This window comes from Carassius gibelio, chromosome A23 (assembly GCF_023724105.1).
Source record: "Carassius gibelio isolate Cgi1373 ecotype wild population from Czech Republic chromosome A23, carGib1.2-hapl.c, whole genome shotgun sequence".
Classification (NCBI taxonomy): domain Eukaryota; kingdom Metazoa; phylum Chordata; class Actinopteri; order Cypriniformes; family Cyprinidae; genus Carassius; species Carassius gibelio.
Window position 1 is genome coordinate 4377582 of NC_068393.1, and position 22614 is coordinate 4400195.

The following is a 22614-nucleotide window of genomic DNA, read 5'->3' on the forward strand; positions in this document are numbered from 1 at the left end:
AAACAGCTGAAGGAAGTTAACTAAACACAGGATGATTTACTGATTAGCTAAATTAGTCCTCTGTTATCAGTGGAGTTACTGGTGCATCCTTAAAGGGACAGTTCACCCGAACATGACAATCCTGTCCTTCTGTTCTCCTTTCAAACCAGAACTGAACACCTGACGTTCTTCTGTGGAACATAAATTATATTTAGAGAAATGCACAGAAGTGCTTTTTTTTTTGTCAGTGGTTTACAAATCCTCTTTTACCATATCGGTAACGCTTTATAATAACTGCACACTATTAATCATTAATTAAGCATTAGTAAACAGATAAGTCATAATTTATAAAGCATTAATAGACAGTAATAAGCAGTTTATAAATACAGATATAAATGCTTTATTCTTGATTTAAAAGCATATCTATAATGTGTAATTTCATGCTTTATTCATGATCAATTTATAATTTCTCAATGACGTATAGCATTATTTACAAACCAGTTATTTAAGAGTTGCCAGTGATTCATAAGATCACAAGAAATGTAGTAAATTCAGGTATTTATAAAGCATTTAGTAGTGGTCAGTTAACTATTTATGTGAGCTCATCTAAAGTGAGGACTAGTTATGCCTTGTAAAGCATTTATAAAGGATATTTAAAGGCTCGGTTATCTTCTAAACAAAAAACAGAAACAAACACAACACAGTGATACAGAACATAGAAATATTAACAGCCTTTAAATCTCATTTGTAAAAGCTTTACAAGTCATAAATAGTCCTCACTTTAGATGAGCTCACAAAAATAGTTAACTAACAACTACATATGTTTTATAACTACCTGAATTAACCCTGAATTACAGTAGAAATACATGTTAATAAACCATTTATTAACACTATAAGTAATTATTACTATATGTCTGAATAAAAAGATGTATGAATGCACATTTAAATAGTTTATTAATAATTTACTTACAATTTCTAAATGATCTATCTTATGAACTACTGACAACTCCTTAATAACTGGTGTGTAAATAATGCTATACTTAATTTAGAAATGATAAATTGATCATCAATAAAGTATGAAAAAACTATTATTAAATACATTATAGATATGCTTTAAATCAGGTATAAAGCATTTATATCTGTATTTATAAACTGCTTATAAATGTCTATTAATGCTTTATAAATGCTGAATTAACTGTTTCCTAATGCTTAACTAATGATTAATAGCATGCAGTTATTATAAAGTGTTACCAAAATATCTTGTTTTCTGAAAGTCCCTGAGGGCTGCAACACCGTGAAGGTGAGGAAGTGAGGACAGACTTCTGTTGAATCACAGATTGGATGTGAGCTCTCATGTAGTGCAGGTGACTCACAGCAGTGCCGATCTTCTCCAGTGTTTCCTCGTTGATGGGGTAGCGCAGCTTCATCTTACGGTACAGTGGATGTTTCTCGTAGTAACTAATTAAATCTACTAAACTGTCAAACTCCGAGGTGCCCAAAACCACTGTCTGTCCCTCCTGCTGCACGCGGCAGTGCTTTATCTTGCCCTCCGCCCTGAGAGACACAGAAGAGAGTGAGAAGAGCTGCAGAGACACAGAGACACATGAGAGCAGGAGTCTGGATCTCACCGGAAGGAAATGGCGAAAGAGTTGACTTCAGTTCTCTTCCTAACGAGGAAAGCCCCGTCACGCGGGACTCTCATCAGCATGTTCTCCGCCTGACTGCGGGACAGACTCGCGTGATACCACCTGCACAGAAGATAAAACACAGATAGATAACAACAGATTTGATTTAATACTTTTATTCAGCAAGGATGAATTAAAAAGATCAAAAATGACCGTAAAGGCATTTCTAATGATGCTGAAAATACAGCTGTGCATCACAGGAATAAATAACAGTTTATAGAGCCTCTATTATGCCTTTTTGACTATTTTCTTTCATGCAGTGTGTCATGTAGCATGTGAACATAAACTATCTGCAGAGTTGTGAAGCCAACAAAGTTATTGTCTGTAAAAAAAAAAAAAAAAGATTTTGTCGAACCGAGTCATCAGGGATTTGAATCTTATTCTGTTGTGGCTCTATGTCACAAAGTTACACATCTGAATAATGTCTGCACACGTTCTACGTCCCCAACCTGCCTGCCCACAAAAGATGTGTGTGGTTAACATCATGCCGAGACGCGGTCTCCTACGCTGTGAGAAACTTGTCAACACTTGACACTTACGACTGAGAAACGTCCTGCTTCGTACAGTTCAACCGTTTCATCATTAGGGATGGGCGATACCACTTACCACTTTGTTTTTGATACGATACCGATACTTTTAGTGGCCAGTATCATCGATATCGATACTAATAAAATTATCTAAAATTATTACATTTATAAAATTATTATATTACTGAGAGTACAATGGGAAATAATATCCACTTAACTTTATATTTAAAACACATTTTAACATTCAGTACGCCTCAATTGAAACTTATTAGGTCTTATTTTGTTTACACACAGTTAAAACATGTTTACTGTAGTGGTAACCAACAAATACTGTAGTTAAACTATATTCACTTTACCATGGTTCATTGTCAGGGACTGCCAGTAATAGGATGTTGCATGCATAAAATGCAACCTTTCTACAATTTAAATGTACTGCACAAACTAGGGTACAATTTCAATAGGTTTATTGTGAAATAACTCAAACATATATGTTTTTTCTGCATTGTTCTGGGCTGCCATTCCTAAAAACATAAATCAACAGTACTATATATTATAATTTTCTGATGCATGATTCATTGTAGGTCACATCAGAAATAAAAGTCTGAGATCATTTTGAGTAAAACTCTCATATCATCCCTATTCTTAAAGGGACAGTTCACCCCAAAAATGTCAATTCTTGTCAATTCATTTACCAGTCCTACAGAGAGATACAACTATTTGACAATCTGAAATCTGAGGGTGCAAAAAAAAATGTCCAAATGTCTTTCTTAGCAATGCATATTACTAACCAAAAATTTTGTTTTGATATATTTTCAGTAGTACATTTACTAAATATTTTCGTGGAACATGATCTTTACTTAATATCCTAATGATTTTTGCCATAAAAGAAAAATCTATCATTCTGACCCATACAATTCATTTTTGGCTATTGCTACAAATATATATTGCTGGTTTTGTGCTCCAGGGTCACATTTAGAGAAATGTCTTTTTCTTTTTTTTTTGTCTATGCATTGGAAGTCAATGGCAGTCAAAACGGTCTGGTTATCAATATCCTTTAAGGACATGAGGGTGAGTAAATGAAAGGGTGCTTTCGGCCATCAGCAGGCCAGATGTGCGGTGGATGCAGGACTCACTCTTTGCTCTCGTGAGCGTTGGTCTGTGGCACTGGCTCAGTCAGCTTCATCTCAAACTCGTTGCAGCGCAGAGGCACCTGCTGGTAATGTGTGATGAGTGCGAACAGCGTGTCGAACACCAGGTTATCCGTCAGGTAGAACTTGGGGCTGCCGGCCTCCTGCCGAGAGTGAATCCTGCAGTGCTGAACCCGTCCAGACCGCCTGAGCAGAGCAAACGGTCACAAAATCAAACAGGAGCGCTCTTATCTTACAGCTATTGCATGCTCTCCAGTACACAATCAGTCCACCGCTGCTCTGAGAGGAGGAGGATCAGCTGAAGTAGCTGCTGTTACCAGAAGGACAGCGTGTAGTCTCCCACGAAGGTCTCGCTCTCCCGCACCAGGAAGGAGCCGTCCGGCGCGCCGGTCTCCAGACAGTACTCCGACAGCAGACGCTCGGCGATCTGACGCCCGTCACGCCCCGCTCCCAGCTTCCCGTGAAACCACTTCTCCGTCACATGCTGGTCCATGCTGTTACAGACCTAAACAACACCAGGAGTCAACAGTAACGGTCAACTGTCAGGCCGTGTGACTATTCTCCTGTCCTGTCAGCCGTTATACTGCGCTCATAGCCCGTGCTCTTCAAATGCACACATAAATGCAGTGGCGCACGCTGTATATCATTTCATATTAAAGCGCAAAATAAACTACGAGCATGCAGCGTCCTAATTAAGTCGCCAGTTAAGTCATGAAGTTACCAAAAAGGCGATTAAAGCTGCCTTAAAACGGTGCATGCGTGCATTTATTTCTTCTCTCTTACAGAAGAGAGAAAAAAAAAGAGCAACTCACTGATAATAATGCACTTATTAGAAAGCAGCTGAATGAGCGTTACCCTACTGAAAACATGAGTTACATCAGCAGAGCCTCACCTCTCGGTGCTCCTCCTCATCCTCGTTCCCTTGATTACTCGACGTCTCTTCAGAGTAATAGATCTTATTGCTGGTCAGGACGAAGAAGTGAGGATACCACTCCTGTGAAGACAACAGTGAACATCCAGGATGAGCCTCAACACCCTGCCATCAGCTTTAACTACGCAGTCTGTGTGCGATCGGATGCAGGTGCGCTCACGTGGTTGATGGGATCCTCCAGGTACAGGATGCCGTTCTTGATGGAGTTGCTGATGTCGTTCTCGGAGTAGGGCGTTGAAGACGAGACCTCCTCGTACGCACTTCCCTCGGCTAATTTCTTGTGCTGAACACATCAATCCAGGTGCTCAGTTGAGAAAATCTGATCATAAACAGCAAAAAAATGGCATTTCCTGTCATGTGGCCAATGGCCTCTCACCTTGATCAGGATCTTCCTCTTGAGCTGATTGGGCGAGGGCAGGCCGTCGGCCGAGATGTCCACTGCTTTGGTCAGGAGCATCTCTCCAAACACTTTCTTAAAGTAAGTGGCCATGTTTCTCTGCTGGACAATACTGCAGTGGTCCTCGATGGAGAGGATGATGGGATAGCTGCGTGCAAACACATGTAACAATGAGTCCCTTATTAAAACATCACACACACACACACAGAAGTGCCACACTCACTCAGACGTAACGAAGGCATGTTCTTTGATGGTGTGAAGCACATCGCAGAACTTGATCTTGGTGGTGAGGGTGTGACCGTGGTAGATCACAGGCATCCCATCAGGACCGTCCCAGCAGTCCACTGCAAAAACAGCGCACACACACACACACACACACACACACACACACACACGTCACAGCCCGCTGCCAGACACACAACAACACTCTCACGTGCCACAGATACTATGCTACAGATAGTTCTAGTTCTTAAAAAAAAATTTAAACAAAAACCACAACAGCCAAGAAAACGAACCAAAAGAAACAAACGTACAAATAAAATGAATAAACCAAAAGAAACAAATAAAAATGAAAAAAAAGCAAATACACCAAACAAAAACCTAAAGAACCAACCAAACAAACCAGAATAAGCAAACAAGTATTTTAAATTCAGATTTGTTTTGTTTTATCCCAGAACCTAGAACTATAACAGCAGGAAATGCATGTTATTATTCACCAACTAAAACAAATAAAATGTGAATACACCGTGTCATACTAGTGCAGCCTGACAGTTTTACTACTGGGAGAAAAAACTCTTACACATACATTACACATACATTGTTCAATTTAAAATAGCTTTATTATCACCATGCATGTTTGTGTGTGTGTAACATTAATAACGGCTGGCTGAGCGCACTCACACTCGATGCATCTGCAGCCCATCCGCAGACAGCGGGCGTACGCCTCCAGAGACGACTCACTGGAAAACTGGTCTCCCGTCAGATAGCTAAAAATACAAGCACACACACGTCAGGGCCCGTCTGAGCTCCTACATAACACACACCTTACACCTCTGACCGTTACTACAGTTCATGAACGCCACAAACATATTCTTTACAAACACGTTAAAGGATTCTTTCCATTCTGTCAGTCTTTAACCATTTCCCCTTAAAAGACCTAACAGCTTTATAATCTAGTAAAAATAATACTATTTTATAATCTTCACAAAAATCTACCCTAATTGTTCTGAAGTCACGAAAGAAACCAAAAGCTAGTATTTCAAATCAATTATGCACTGAATGCAAATAGTACACAATGTACCATAGTTACACGTCATCAGTCTTCAATGCCATACTGTATGAAAACATATAGAAATCTCTCAACTCCTCTGCCATTTTCAGGCTCAGACGCTCCCTTGCACATTTACAGGTCACTGACAGACACACAATACACTTTCATAGATGACTTCTCTTGTTCAAGTTGCATATTCTGCTGGTTGTTCAACATTTTACTGTAGTTTTGAACATTAGGAAGCCAAAACTCCGACGTAAGCAAGACATCTATTTGATGGGTACATTTTTATATGGCAAGACATTCATGATTTAAAGTGTGTGTACACATATACTGTATTCATTATGTACACTATACACTATACACACACACACACACACACACACACACTATGTCTTTGGTTAATAAGATGTTTGTACACAAGAATAAGAATTTTGGAGTGCATGATGTGGAAATATATTCTTACAGGGAAGATTTTGTTAACGTGATTATTGTTTCTCTTAGAAATATGTCCGTTACTGAAACCGACTGCATGTTACTGAACCGACGGCATGTTTCTGAAACCGACGGCATGTTTCTGAAACTGCATGTTACTGAAACCGAAGGCATGTTTCTGAAACTGCATGTTACTGAAACCGAAGGCATGTTTCTGAAACTGCATGTTACTGAAACCGACGGCATGTTACTGAAACCGACGGCATGTTTCTGAAACCGACGGCATGTTTCTGAAACTGCATGTTACTGAAACCGAAGGCATGTTTCTGAAACTGCATGTTACTGAAACTGCATGTTACTGAAACCGACGGCATGTTACTGAAACCGACGGCATGTTTCTGAAACCGACGGCATGTTTCTGAAACCGACGGCATGTTACTGAAACCGACTGCATGTTACTGAAACCGATGGCATGTTTCTGAAACCGACGGCATGTTACTGAAACTGCATGTTTCTGAAACCGACGGCATGTTTCTGAAACCGACTGCATGTTACTGAAACCGACTGCATGTTACTGAAACCGACTGCATGTTACTGAAACCGACTGCATGTTTCTGAAACCGACGGCATGTTACTGAACCGACGGCATGTTTCTGAAACCGACGGCATGTTTCTGAAACCGACGGCATGTTTCTGAAACCGACTGCATGTTTCTGAAACCGACTGCATGTTTCTGAAACCGACTGCATGTTTCTGAAACCGACTGCATGTTTCTGAAACCGACGGCATGTTACTGAACCGACGGCATGTTTCTGAAACCGACGGCATGTTACTGAACCGACGGCATGTTTCTGAAACCGACGGCATGTTACTGAACCGACGGCATGTTTCTGAACCGACAGCATGTTACTGAAACCGATGGCATGTTTCTGAAACCGACTGCATGTTTCTGAAACCGACTGCATGTTTCTGAAACCGATGGCATGTTTCTGAAACCGATGGCATGTTTCTGAAACCGACGGCATGTTTCTGAAACTGCATGTTTCTAAAACCGACGGCATGTTACTGAACCGACGGCATGTTTCTGAACCGACGGCATGTTACTGAACCGACGGCATGTTTCTGAAACCGACGGCATGTTACTGAACCGACTGCATGTTTCTGAAACCGACTGCATGTTTCTGAAACCGACGGCATGTTACTGAACCGACGGCATGTTTCTGAAACCGACGGCATGTTACTGAACCGACGGCATGTTTCTGAAACCGACGGCATGTTACTGAACCGACGGCATGTTTCTGAACCGACAGCATGTTACTGAAACCGATGGCATGTTTCTGAAACCGACTGCATGTTTCTGAAACCGACTGCATGTTTCTGAAACCGATGGCATGTTTCTGAAACCGATGGCATGTTTCTGAAACCGACGGCATGTTTCTGAAACTGCATGTTTCTAAAACCGACGGCATGTTACTGAACCGACGGCATGTTTCTGAAACTGCATGTTTCTAAAACCGACGGCATGTTACTGAAACCGACGGCATGTTTCTGAAACGGCATGTTACTGAAACCGACGGCATGTTTCTGAACCGACGGCATGTTACTGAACCGACGGCATGTTTCTGAAACTGCATGTTTCTGAAACGGACGGCATGTTTCTGAAATGACATGTTTCTGAAAGGGACTGCATGTTACTGAACCGACGGCATGTTTCTGAACCGACAGCATGTTTCTGAAACGGACGGCATGTTTCTGAAATGACATGTTTCTGAAAGGGACTGCATGTTACTCAAAATAAACAAGAGCAGCAGACGGACTCCAGCTGAACGGAGTCCATCTCTTTGTTTTGCTCACATCAGTGTGTAGTTTAGAGGGAGCACTGGTCATGCTTCTACTCACGTGTTGTGGGATGAGGAGATCCAGTAGTGGGACAGGGGGTTGTTCATGTCCTCTGGCCTCACCTGATCAAGCTTCACGTCCCAGATAGTGTTCTCTTTAGAGAACAGGTATGTGAGGAACTGAGAAAGACCACAAAACACAGAACATGATGTTCACGATTTAAAACAGCAAGTTATAGTTACAAACAGTTTAAAAGTAAGCTTTACAAAAACTGCAGTCAAATCTCAGTATGTGTGTAACAATTTCTACTCCAATTAGTAAAAAAGTGGAACACGTGTGAAACTCATTTATATAAACAGTTTGCTCAGGCAACCCTCAATATTAACCACAACTATTGAATCATGCAACATGAAAACAGTATAATACAATAAAAGCTCAGTCTTTTTCATGAAACTTCAATATGTGCATATACCTCATTTAAATAGTTCTTTTTAAACGGCATATGGAAATTGAAACCTAACTAATTAAGGTCAGAAAGAAGCAGATTATGCATATCAAACAAAGATCTGAGGTCACACAGCACTGCTGTATAGCAGGAAGTTGTGATGTGGTTAAAGAGTGCAACTGCACAGTTATGGGTTTCATTCCCAGGGAACTTAAAAAATGTGTACCCAGAATGCATTAGTCACTTGGCACTCATGTTTATGTAATAATCACCTCGTCTTGATGAAAGTATGGCTGCTCGATCTCTCGCAGAGGATCCTTCAGGTAGTGGAACATGAACTCCTGCACCTTGTTATTGTCTGTAGCCCAGAGCTCCTGAAGACACACACACACACACACACACACGATTACACAAACCAGACGTCATTTACACGCCAAGTGTAATAACACGAGAAGTGAATGTGTAACCTTCTGATGTTCAGTTAGGAAGTTCTGGAAGTCCTCCAGTGAGATCTCCTGCTCAGGTCTCTCTATAAGTCTGTAAGAAACACACAGATCAGTGTTTCAGCATCACATACAGAAACCCAAGAGATGCTCTGGGATGGCAGATCAAATACAGTAAATGACCATTTACCAATAGATATAACTGTGCACAATCAGTAAAAAAATAAAATAAAATAAAATCAAAAAGTAATTTCATCTGACAATTTTAACCTTACAATTCTGACTCTTTACTTCAGAATAGCTTGATGTAACTCGCAGCTGACTATATGAATGATTACTTCCTGGTTTTAGAGAAGCCAGCTCAGTCATTTCCAGTCAAAATCAGCTGTGCTGTCAGGGGAGCGCCCTTCGCTCTGTTTCTCTACATCATCCATTCACAATTTGAAGAATAGTTTTGTCTAAGAGGGCCTAGCGTCCACACATAAGGTTTCAGGAACGGCAAACACGAGTGTAAAAACTGCTGAAGTGTGCGGTGACTCACTGCTGTGAGTGAGAATGATAAAGCAACATCTGTGAGAAACAGAGCTGTGCATCCACTGATTCAGACTCACCTCAGAGTCACAAAACTACAGCAGTTAGAGAGAAGACTGAAAAATGCAGTTATTCAATTAAATCTGAAAAATATTTCAAAACATATAATGCATTATTATTTAATTAATTTAGTTATACCATGAATAATTAACTTATTTAATTTGTAGTTACATACATTCAACCTTCTAGGCTGTTTGTGTCTGGGCTTATTTAATTATTTATTATTTTTTTTTAAATGACATGAGACTTTGTGACTTCCTGTGACTTCCTGAACTTGCTATATTTTATACTCCAGCATTGTAAAAGCAGTAAAACCTGTTATAATAGTCATTTCATAAATACAAAGCAGGACATGGGGGAAAAAAAAAATCTAGGGTGTTGAAATGGCAGCTAATGTTGATCCTCTGCTGCCATTTACTGGATATAATGCTAATTTCATATCATTTTCATCTTAAAAGTCTTAGTTTTTCGCCAGGAGACACATTTTTTCATGTTGTCTTCATGAATGAAAGTGATTTTTACTGCACAGCTGTAGAGTTGAGAAATAATAAAGGTTTTAATGTAATATCAGTGTTTACAAAACATATTCATGACTATAAAGGTCAGTTAGTGATTATCAAGAATATCATTATGATGTTGTTTACGAGATAGCACCAATAGCTAGCTAGCGTTAGCTGAAACGCTTACAATAGTGTTTAGTTGTCAGCATTTACGCAGGCTCAGGATATTAAATTTTATGTCGTTATGTGTGGCTAAATAACAATAAACTGTATGCTAACGCCGTTATTATTATTATTATTATTGACGGTGTTGTAATGATTTTGTTTCTCAGTTTTCTAACCAGAACGAGGCAGGAGAGTTTTCTGTGAGCGTCTCAAGAGTCTCTACCTACACACACACACACACACACACACACACACACACACACACACCACAAACACTAAATGAGCTTCACTGGACGTTTATGAGATGGCTTATCTTTAAACAGAAGCTCTAAAGAAAGCACATTTGGTCAAAGGTGAGACATGCTTTTTCACACATCTGTAAATACTTCAGCTTGAAAATAAGAGCGTGAGTAAATACCTCTGCAGCAGTGGAATCTCCATCTGTGAAAACAACACAGAACAAAACGCTGATTATGTGAATAATACAACTGTAACTGTACCTATTCCACAAGCACTACAGGAAAACACCTGGATTTACATCTGGAGCCGTATACAAGCCCTTCAGACGCTAATGAACTGATGTGATGAGATATCAAACATCCACACACACACACAGAGAGAGAGAGAGAGAGAGAGAGAGAGAGAGAGAGAGAGCGCCTCAAGTGCAGGGGTCATTAGTGCCGTGTGTGTGTGTGTGTGTGTGTGTGTGTGGCCTAATGGCTTTTAGCTCATGGATCTTGAGGCTTTTTAAAAGGCAGAGTATTGACGTGAAGGCCATTTGAGAAGCGGGGCAGTCAGGACGACTGATGGGGTTTAAGTGGCTCTGAGGAGAGCTTCACCTCTCGCCCTGCTCCATCTACAAATAACTAACACACACACACAAATAAATGTGTGAACACACAAATAAACGTGTGACTTACAGATTTCTGTGCGTCAAACATCAGGCTGCGGTACAACTGTGCGAAATGACTATACGACACATCTCCGTTCCTCAGCTCTCCATCCTAACCAAGACATTACATGAATAATATGATTAATAATACATTTAAAACAAAGAGAAACGTGCTGCCCTTTTCCTGTTAATACAGATGAACAAATTCACAGACAAAATAACTACAAAGGTCTCCTAAAGAAAGATTGAAAGATCAACTATTATCAGTGGGCCGTGTGTGTTACCGGGAGCTTCTCCCGTAAGAACCTCATGTTGGGAACTCTGTAGTTGACCTGGCACAGCATGCTCTTCAGATCCTTACAGGAAATACTGCAAAACAACACAAGAGGTTTGGGAACGAGGTTATTAATCACACCGTGACGTCAGCGACAGGTTTATGAGGAAGTTCAGTCCGGCCGTTTTCTTCATCTGTTTCTTCCAAGATAATAATAAATACATCTGCTAAAAAAAAAAAAGAAAATAACTTTAAAAAAAAAAAAAAGAAAGAAAGCTTTCAGCGACTAACTTAACAGAAATAATTGTTGTATACTGTTCAAAAGTTTGGGATCAGTAAGGTTTAAGCTATTAATACTTTTATTCAGTGAGGATGCATTAAATTCATAATAATCAGAAATGTTTCTCGAGCAGTAAATCAGTTTATTATTATGATTTCTGAAGATCAGCTGACACTGAAGACTGGAGGAAAGATGCTGAAAATACAGCGCTGCATCACAGGAATGACATTACAGTTTAAAGTATAAAAAACTATTAAATAGCAATAATATTTTACAATATAAAAAATTTTGGTCACACTTTATTTTAGGGTCCAATTCTCACTATTAACTAACCATTAACTATGACTTTTGCCTCAATTAACCCCTTATTTGCGGCTTATTAATAGTTTATAAAGTAGTTGTTAAGTTTAGGGTATTGGGTAGGATTATGGATGTCATGCATTATATGTACTTTATAAGCACTAATAAACAGCCAATATGTTAATAATAGACATGCTAATAAGCAAGTAGTCATTAGTGTGAATTGGACCCTATAATAAAGTGTTACCAACATTTTTTCTGTAATTTTGATCAAATAAATGCACCCTTGATGAGCAGAAAAAAACTCATTACATTACTCAAACATTACAAATCTTACTTATCCCAAACTTTATTTACACACACACACACAGTATATACAAGTGAAGAGGCAACTTTCCGTTGTGAATGGAAAAGATTATTAATTTCTACGGTGTATGTCCCTCATCTGATTTAGTCACATGTGTTCTGACAAGCTGAAAATGTCATGAGCCTCCAGAAGACCACCATTTCATCTGAATTCAACACCTCACACAAAGCTCATGTGTCTTTCAGCCGCCCTCACTGTATTTACCTTCAGTGTGTGTGCTTGTGTGTGTGTGTAGGAGTGCACACACACACACTCATGTTCTGAGCTTTGTTTCCTGCTGCAGGATGTGCCGTCTCTCTGCTCTATTTACCCAACAGGAGAGTAAGTGTGTGTGTGTGTGTGTGTTTGGTCCGGTACCTCTGAGTCAGCCATTTTAACACACACACCTTAACACACACACACATCTCACAAGGAAGAAGATTAAAACAACCAGGAAAACGGCTCAGGATCAGTGTGCTCGATCACACTGCTACGAAACCTACCGGTCTTCCCTGCTGCGATCCACTGCGTAAAACTGTTTTCTCAGCCACCTGATGTCAACAAAACAACAGAGAACATACGGGTCACTTTAACACGAGTACACGGGCAGGGCTGATGTCAGGCACATTTACACTTGACATGTGTGACCTCAGAGCTTAATGGTTTTCATCAATCAATATCTAGAGGGAGGGGTCAAAGGTCACCTCTCTATCTGCAGGGGTGTGGGGGAGCGAAGCGTATCGGACACCAGCCAGGTCAAACCCTTCACCCACATGGCCATCTCCTCGTCTGAGGTCGCTGGGGAGCACAGACAGGAGAACGTGTGTGAGATCTCATGAAGCTTGTATGGTAACACACAGGAGTCATGCCCTCATCTACCTGCCAGACTGAGCGCTTTGAGCCGAAACTCTGTCCCGTAGAGGATGACGAAGCAGTGGGCCTGGTCCGGCCGGGCCGTCGAGTCCTCCACATATCGCTCGAAGTCTCGTGACTTCTGGCCCATGCGGATCTCCTTAATCTCCCGAATATCAACTGAAGGAGACAGGAGGGAGGAAATCAGCCAACAAGCGTTAAAACACACCAAAATACAGAAAGAAAAGAAACTACATTTGGGTTTTTACTAATGTATCTTTTAACAAGTGTGAATCTTAGGGTTGACCGGGACCAATTTTTGGTCATTCAAAAAATTTACCTTTTAGATACGACTTTAATACATTTTACATTTATACTCCACATTCAGCAGACACTTTTATCAAAGCAACTTGTACTGCATTCAAGCTTTATATTCGAATCCTTTCAGGGAATCAAACCCATGACATCAGCATTATTAGAGCTCTTCTGTCTTCTATTCTTTCATTTTCATAATTACTACATATGTATTAAAAATAAAATAAAAAATTGAAGTTTCCAACTAAAAAATATGACAGAAATAAAAAGCATGGCAGTAGGGAAATTCTGATTATGACACATGTGTGACACATTTCTATGCTCCCAACACTGATATTTTTTTGTGCAATGGTAATTTCCCAATAGTACCTTAGAAGCATATTAATATGATAATTCAACACCACAGTATTACATCTGATACCATCTCTGTACATGATCCCACCACAGAACAGGAAGAAACAACGAACGCCTCGCATTACTGAGCCTCACATGCTGGACTCAAACCTGCTTCACTGACGCGAGCACCACAGCGCAACACGCCTCAGGATAATGAGAGGAAGACCATCAGATTCAGATTTTACAAAAGGAAATTAAAAGCTGTTTTCTGTTTTTTTCCTTAATATTTCTCAAGGACTTCATAACAACAATTAACAATTATTAAGTTTATGACGTGCAAAACGAACATGAACAACAATGAACAACAAATTAAAGTTTCGTTTTTGTTTTTGTTTGTTTTTTCAGATTCTAGGGCTTTACACGAGTCTGTAAGTGAAAAAGTAATGTCCAAAACAAAACAAAAATGTGTAGGGCTACACGAATAATTGAAATGGAATAGACATCGCAGTTCGACAGAATCGGTTCTGTGATCAGCAGTAAATCTCCAACTACAGGCCAGAGGGCGCTCACGCGCTCAAACTCTATAAACACGCCCCGAAGAAGAAACCCAGGGAAAGCCTGTAGCGGTAGCTGGATAAACAGAAGATTTAACTGCTTTCATTGATTCAACGTGACTAATAAACACACGACTACAACAATATATGGTTTATCTGAGTTCTTTTTCTCAGTTATTTATATTAAAATAAAATATATTTATAATGCGTTATCACTGACTACTATGATACATGTTGCGTGCCTTATTCTGTGTAAGAATCGGTCACATCTTCTCACAGAAGGGTTTATTTTAAACACTTGACAGACGTTATGAAGTGAGTTTGGAGTTAGGGCTGCACGATGTGTCGTTTAAGCATCGATATCGCGATGTACGAATCCGCGATTGTCGTAGTTGATCCGTTATTCATTAACTGTACGGGCAGCTGCTCCCCGGCCCTTGCCGAATATGATTTGCGGATTAATTGCACAGTTTAAGTCCTGTCAGTTTAACAGAGAGCATATAAGAACGAGCAGAGAGAGAGAGAGAGAGAGAGAGAGAGCACGAGAGACAGCGCGCAAGGGAGAGAGAGAGAGAGAGCATGTGAGAGAGAGATAGAGAGAGAGCCCCAGCCGCGCATGCACGCTCACCGTATTAAAACAATACAAGCGCTGTCTTGCTCTCTCCCTCGCGCATATTAATCAAAATCAATTGACACGATGGTGTCAAAAAATACAAATAAAAAAATTCTGTGATGACATGTTTTCTGTGTTGTCAAATCTTGTGCGATATCCTAAACTGCAGAGACAATTACACAACGCATGCTGTACACTTCTGATTCGCGAACTAATGATTCCCTTGAACCGATTCAATTTAATGAGTGGTTTAAACAACTGACCTGTCCAACACTGAACTCACGAGACATCTGAATTGGTGCATAAAAAAATCTGTAACACTTTACAATGATGTTCTATTTATTAAACTATTTAACTTCATTATTTAACATTTACTATTACTAAACTGCACTTCTACAACATTGTTAATTTCAACATTTAGACTAAAGCCTTCATTGTTGAAATCAAAAGTTGTACAGTATTTGTTAACAAAGTTAATGCACTGTGAAGTAACATTACCAAACCATGAACAGCTGTGTTTTTATAAACCAAGATAAACAAAGATTTAAAAAATATAGCAACAAAAGTATTGCTCATGGTAAGATCATGTAAGTTAATATGTTAAAAACTCAAACCATATCCTAAAGTTACAAACAAATAATTTACTCTAATTTAAGTAATACTCTGATTTTTAAATCATTTAAAATGAGAATGTAAGTGTGCTCAAGTCATTTTTGTTTGTAAGAAAAAATTAGATTAGATTTCATATCGCAATATATATCGCAGAAAAATAAAATATCGCAAAGTCATTTTTTCCCAATATCGTGCAGCCCTATGTTGATTTCATAATCATGCAATAAAATAGTCTGGGTTTTTTTTTTCGTAGCATGTCAGTGAACTACTGCTCTGTGTAGTAAATGCTGCTCCATCTGAAAGCATGCGAGGATGATTTACTGCGGATCACAGAACCGAGAAAATGCGCATGACAATCACATTCGATTAATCGTGCAGCCCTACAAATGTGCAAAAAGTGGCTTTTGTGAGTACATAAAAAGTTTTCACTCATTGCCCTGAAAATTACAGCACTATTCACGATGAATTGGGAAGAATATGAATTTCATAAGCAACATGACTGAACTGAATCAAAACCAGAAACAAAGCATCTGTCCCTACACAACTTCTGTCTCCACGAAATATTTATGGCTGCTAAACTCTCAATTAGACTATTTGCAGGTGTGGCAAAAGGTTAATTTCAAAGACACAGAGTCTCTCTCTCTCTGTGCGTGTGTGTGTGTGTGTGTGTGTGTAAACACACTCACTCCTGATTCTCCTCTTGCTCTTTAACCACACTCATCCTGTGTTACTCTGACAGACACGTGTGAGAGAGACACCATATGTAATTAAATAAAACACTCAACACCAGCTCCAGCTACCATTTTAGTAACATTCATCTGCTCATAAAGTCACGTAAACAGCAGATTCCAGCAGACCAGTGTCAAATGTTTACTATATTTGTATTACTCTGGATCTCTTTTAGTATAGTCCTGTAGAAACTACAGCGTTATTGTTTGAGCTAGGGCTGCACGATGTGTCGTTTAAGCATCGATATCGCGATGTACGAATCCACGATAGTCACATCGCAGGATGTGCGATGTAGGCTGTCGCAGTTGACCCGTTATTCATTAACTGTATGGGCCAGTTGCTCCCCGGGCCTTGATGAATGTGATTCGCGGAGAGCGTGCGAGAGAGAGCATGAGCGAGCGAGCGAGCCCTGGCCGCCACTCACAGTCTTCAAACAACACGAGCGCTGTCTTGCTCTCTCTCCCTCGTGCATAATAATCAATTGGCACGATGGTGTCGATGTTTAAATCATTTAAAATGAGAATGTAAGTGTGCTCACCCCATTTTTGTTTGTAAGAAAAAACTAATATCGCAATATATATTCGCAGAAAAATAAAATAATTGCAATGTCATTTTTTCCCAATATCGTGCAGTCCTAGTTTGAACTACTGTAGGTCTACCTAGTTTAGCAGGAAAACTGTAAGAGTGACACTTATGGAGCCTAATATACTGATTGTTAATAATATTATATTGATTAGGGTTTTCAATAGGTCAGAAAATCTAAAATAAGGCCATCCTTAAAAATATTCTTGTTTGCCATAACCCTACCGACATTTGCGTTAAGGGGTACATAACATACAGTTTCACCTAATCTCATGTTAATCTTGAGTACATATAGAGTAGAACTGCATCGTTCATTTATCCAAAAAGTCTTTAGTTTTACCATATTTGTAAAAGAAAAATAAAGTTTTCCGATTCTTTCCGGAAAAGGCAGAGCTCCTGGAGGCATGCCGTGAATGGAGCTATAATACTGATGTTTCGTGTTGTCTTCATTAATATATATATTCAATTATGTGCTGATTTCCAACAAAATACAGAACTCTGAACCAATTGTACTTAGATGAATGGGGTCTTTTATCACAGGGACCGCTCCATGTTTTAATAGCAAACAATATTCAAATTCAGCGTGGACTTGGGCCTTGTTTATAAAACATTCATCACTCAAATGACCAGAACACACAAAGGCACTTGAAACACTCTGTAGCTGCCCCGGAAAAACAAACTGCATCCACTGTTCGTGTAACGCTGGGTTCTTGGGGAATCTGAACAAGGTAAACTTTCCCTCACATTCAAAAACGCTGCTATTTGGAGACATTCTCAAACAAATCCTATCCAGCGTTGCCAACCATTTCCAGAGGAAGCGCATTGATGTGCGCGGCCTCATACTCTCATTCATTGTCAGAGTCAACGGTTCACGCTTGGTAATGATGGCTGCGGCTGCAGTAAACTAAATGTTAATTCATAATTCATCTAAAAAAAATTTATTAAAACAGCTCGACACCGCTTTAACTTAGCACGAAGTTCTGGAAAAGCTGTGCCCAGACCTTTGCCCATCCGTTCTCCCATCTAGTCTAAAACCGTGACCGTGTCAACTGTCACTTTATGTTCGAAAATCTATTGCACGAATCAATTGGACCAACCAACACAGGTTTCGAAAACGAAAATAGGAAATTAATTTTAACGGGCTTCTCTTGCCGTGTCCAGGTTTCTTTTTTTTTTTTTTTTTGAAGCGCGTCCAGGTTTCTTTTTTTTTTGGGGGGGGGGGGGGGGGCACGCGTCACACAGCAACTGCAGCTTCGGACACACATGCATAACAGCAAATAATACTTCTGCACAGTGTTTCTCTTTTTACAACAGAAATGTGAATTCTGCCGGTATTCTCATGCATACAGATACAGATTCGGGCTAGAATCGCCTAGGTATGCAATTTTTTGTTGTTGTTGAAATTTAATCGTAAACATAGCCATGTTTGAAGCCTGCAGTAAATGTTTTGCATTATGGCGGTCCACTCTGCTTATTGTTTTTCGAGAATGTTGCACTCCTGTTTGTCATTGTGCATGAAACTTCACACCAATAAATCATCAGAAATATTCGTCTTTACCAATATAGTGAATCTTAATATTCGCCTGCCTGTTGTCTGTGGATTTACCTATATTTGGTGTTATATACCATATAAAACATATTTAGACATGCAAAATCGATTTTACAATCGATGCAATGAACACTTCAAACAGGATTTTTTCACAAAAGTGACAACCCAAGAAAGCAAAGTAAACGGTCTCTCATTTGTAGGTTGCATTGATACCTACTGGTGGATGCAAGTATAACAGTACCTCATTTATTTTCTTCGCACTTGAAATTCATGCAATAAACATGTTTTTGACAAAGACTTCAATTTGTTTGTGGTTTATATAGCCTGCATCAAAATGAGGTTTGAAATTACCGTATGCACCGAAGGCACGGGATGAAGACCCAACCAGTGATGTCACGATATGCTAATTTGTTTAAATTCATACCTACGTCATCACCATTTGTTTTTACATTGAAATTAAAAAATAAAAAATAGATCTACCTACCGACCATTTTTTGTTTTTGATTTTTTACTGTTACTGCAAACCAAAATATTTTTAGTGATGGCCTAAAGCAGTGAAGTCATGGTGAAACATGAAATTCAACACATAAAACATCCTTAATGATACCAGTGAAGAACCAATCCAATCAGATGTAGCATAATTCAGATCTAATGCCATAAAGTCCAAGACTTCCACCACTGGTACAGTATTCACTTCACAAACACCTGAACTAATTCACTTCCTAATTAAGTTACTAATCAAGTCAAGTAGACCTATAATGTTTCTTTTTCACTGCTCCTACTAGAGTTTCTTAAAAGTGCTCACAAAAAGTGATCATGTTTACAGGGTGTTTTAAGAGCACAATGAGCTTTGAGTGTCAAAAGATCAAGGTACAATTGCTTTAAAGTGTTTATGATGTGAGAAATCAATCTGATCTTTTGGTTTACATTTCTCAAACGATTAAATCATTGGTAAAGTATCAGACTGAACCAACATGATTATCTAATACATATACCATCCACCCCTAAATGAGAAATTATAGATTTTTACCAGAACTTTTATTTGAACTCAAGTCTACTTCTTCAGGTCGAGGCTTTCTGACCCAAATCCACATGAATCCAGATCCTCCTCTGAATTCACCAGAACAAAAAAATATATGTTTAAATAGAAAGCAGTTATTTTAAATCATACAAATATTGCACAATATTACTGCTTTTGCTGTATTTTATATCAAATAAATGCAGGCTTGGTGAGCAAAACTGTTGACTGGTAGAGTAATATCTCTTAAAATACCTTACTGGGTTATGATCATCGAAACAGTCCTGAGCTAGATAAGCTTTGATCTCTGCAAACCAAACTATAACTTTAATCAAATATTTAATAATAATGTTTAATACCATAAAGCTACTTGATTTAAGGTATTGCATAAAAATACTATAGACATGACGTGAATGCTTTACTGAGCTCATGCAAACATCCACATCGATGTAATAAGATTCATTTTTAACTGCTGCTGTCACACTGCTGTGATTTTATGTTGTTGTTGTTGTTGTTGTTTATTTCGTTATTGAGAGGAAATCTTGCGTCATATATCTTCATATCCAAACGCCATTCTGTTCGGCTCGGGTGAGTTTCTCTCATAGACAGTAAAAGAAATGGACACAGCGACCCCATTGGAACTCAAGTGAAGCCATTTTCAGCGTTTTTTAGCACTTCCGTTTCTGACGCGCAGACTCAAACGAAGCTTGATGACATCAGCAACCTGTCTGACAGATGTAAATCTTCTAGTAGCTGTGCGTGCAAACTGCCATCGTTAATCTTGCAGAGACGGCGAGCTTGAGTTCTTTGTCGTGAGTGAGCAGGAGTAAGTATTCTGATTAATTATTTTGTATAGTATTTTAAACTGTAACGCCAGTACGCCATATTAAGTTAATCGCCTGCGAGCTTCTCCTCCTGTCTGTACGGTAATTTCTCTACTGTGCGACAGAGAGTCGCGTGGTTATGATGCAATCGTTAGCCTATTTTTACAAAAACTGTTTCTACGGGGCCATAATGTAACATAGAAGGTATTTTACTTTATACATTGTCGTGTATCTTTAGAAATAAATAATGGACAAATGGAGTCTTTAAACGCCTCAGATGTAAAGTTATCTGCTGTCAAAGTGACGCCAAAATTAATGGGAGTCAATGGGATGCTAACACAAGTGAAGTTCTGCTACAAGATGGCGGCACGCGGCCAATTTCAACTTCTGGTCGACTTCCTTCCCGCCTGGTTTCTCTGAAGCAGCGCTGAGTCTCTTCTTCTCTTGAATTTCATCGAGGAGGGCTGAATTACAGTCTTGCGCTACAGCGCCACACTGGTCAAACCGCATTATTGCAGGTTCTAAATGAGGTCAAATTAAATCAAACGACTACTCGACAACAAAAATATTGTCTAAATTGTTTTATTGTCGACAATGTCAATAATGTCGACTAATCGTTTCAGCCCTAGTCCATACTGGCTCCATCGGTTTCTTTTTATATGATCAAGTTGGAGAGTACAAACACAACAGTCCTGCGGAGGAAGCCCCTCTCTAACACACACACACACACACACACAGACAGGACAAAGGCAGTTGGATTGAGATAGGAGCCCAGGCTGGGTGCAAGAGAACCGCTTGACAATCCCAAACAGGGCAGCAGGAAACAAGACTGCACGGCACAACCAAGAGTCTTCCTGTCTCACACACACACACACACACACACACACACATACACACACACGCACCTTAAGAGAGTTTTACCACAGGAACGTCCAGGAAAATCCATCAAAATGAAAATCTGAAAGCTCCCAGACACAATCAAATGTGCAGTTCGTCCAAACACGTGAGTATATATCTTTGGTCACGATATCTTTGGATGTGAAGTAGCGAGCAGTGGGAAAGTTTTGGTGTAGATCCATCTTGGCTTACAAACCAATCACACAATTCATAAGTGAGCTTTTCTGGCATGCTGATAAGGAGCGGCACACTGATTATCAGTCAAAATAAAGAAATGAATTAGCACGATCACTTGAGCGTGAAGACCGAACCAAGCGTGTCTGAACTCCATGTGCAGGTTGAGATTTATAAATCAGCTACGGACTAACATATACAGACTCAAAATACTGAAAATGGTTTTAAACAGCAGTACAACACAACTATTCTGTCATATCGTAAATATAGCAGTGCTTTCTGAAGACCTGTGTTCCTCATAGAAGCGCCTTTGAAAACATAAAGATGTGGGCCAAACGTTAAGTGAAATCTGGGAAGGGTCGGGATAATAATTCCACAAACTGGGAGTCAACATTAAAAACACACACACACACACACACACACACACACAATGTAAGCCATTTAAATGAACAGCAAACAAAACCAAAACTTTACTAGTAGAGGCTAACTAGCAGAAAATGTGAGTGTTTTGCTGGGAAGTTATATTTCCAATCAAACTTAACGTGCAAATCAAATACACCAATAAACTCCCTACTGTCAGCTGACTAGAAATGCAACGGATTTGGCAACCAACATCAAAATGTTAGCTGACGTTATTGATGAAAAAGCCAGATTTCATAAGCACTTCTCCTACAATGTATTTTGACTGGGTCTCCGTGAGGTAACACACATCAGATGAACGCCGGCCAGAAACATGAAAAATACCAGGATCAAGAAGTCATCCAACAATCAATCACTTCATCACTATTATGACCAGATTACTGTATATTTTTACCATTTGTTTGTGGAGACCACACTCACAGTAATTGGTTCCACACTGATGAAAGATTTAAACAGCACAACTAATGTGCTCTAAAGCCATGAATTTTCCCACGCTGTTTTAGGATTTTATTCATTTTCATGACTTGCTCATACCTGGGATTACAGTTTTGGAGTATGGCGATATTTACAGATTTGTCAGTCGGATCTCTGTGCAAATTTCCTGTGAGTGTGAACGTTCTTATCAAGACAGGGGACAGGTTAACATACGATTCATAACACACAATTACAGTCCACACCTAAATATGGATTAT

General features: G+C 39.4%; 1 protein-coding gene across 2 annotated transcripts in view; it reads right to left on the reverse strand.

The window, feature by feature from the left end:
* The window catches only part of LOC127944687 (1-phosphatidylinositol 4,5-bisphosphate phosphodiesterase gamma-1), a 35827-nt gene that overhangs the window by 11361 nt on the left and 1852 nt on the right, over positions 1–22614 (reverse strand). For both annotated transcript variants that reach the window (XM_052540854.1, XM_052540855.1), the window contains exons 3-20: positions 13327–13479; positions 13152–13245; positions 12951–12998; positions 11532–11616; positions 11276–11359; positions 10774–10796; positions 9124–9193; positions 8929–9030; positions 8272–8390; positions 5568–5653; positions 4891–5011; positions 4647–4815; positions 4431–4553; positions 4232–4333; positions 3657–3844; positions 3325–3525; positions 1608–1727; positions 1353–1533 (exon numbers count right to left, since the gene is read on the reverse strand). In XM_052540854.1, the coding sequence (XP_052396814.1) occupies positions 1353–1533; positions 1608–1727; positions 3325–3525; positions 3657–3844; positions 4232–4333; positions 4431–4553; positions 4647–4815; positions 4891–5011; positions 5568–5653; positions 8272–8390; positions 8929–9030; positions 9124–9193; positions 10774–10796; positions 11276–11359; positions 11532–11616; positions 12951–12998; positions 13152–13245; positions 13327–13479 (2069 nt within the window). The remainder of the gene's footprint in view (positions 1–1352; positions 1534–1607; positions 1728–3324; positions 3526–3656; positions 3845–4231; positions 4334–4430; positions 4554–4646; positions 4816–4890; positions 5012–5567; positions 5654–8271; positions 8391–8928; positions 9031–9123; positions 9194–10773; positions 10797–11275; positions 11360–11531; positions 11617–12950; positions 12999–13151; positions 13246–13326; positions 13480–22614) is intronic.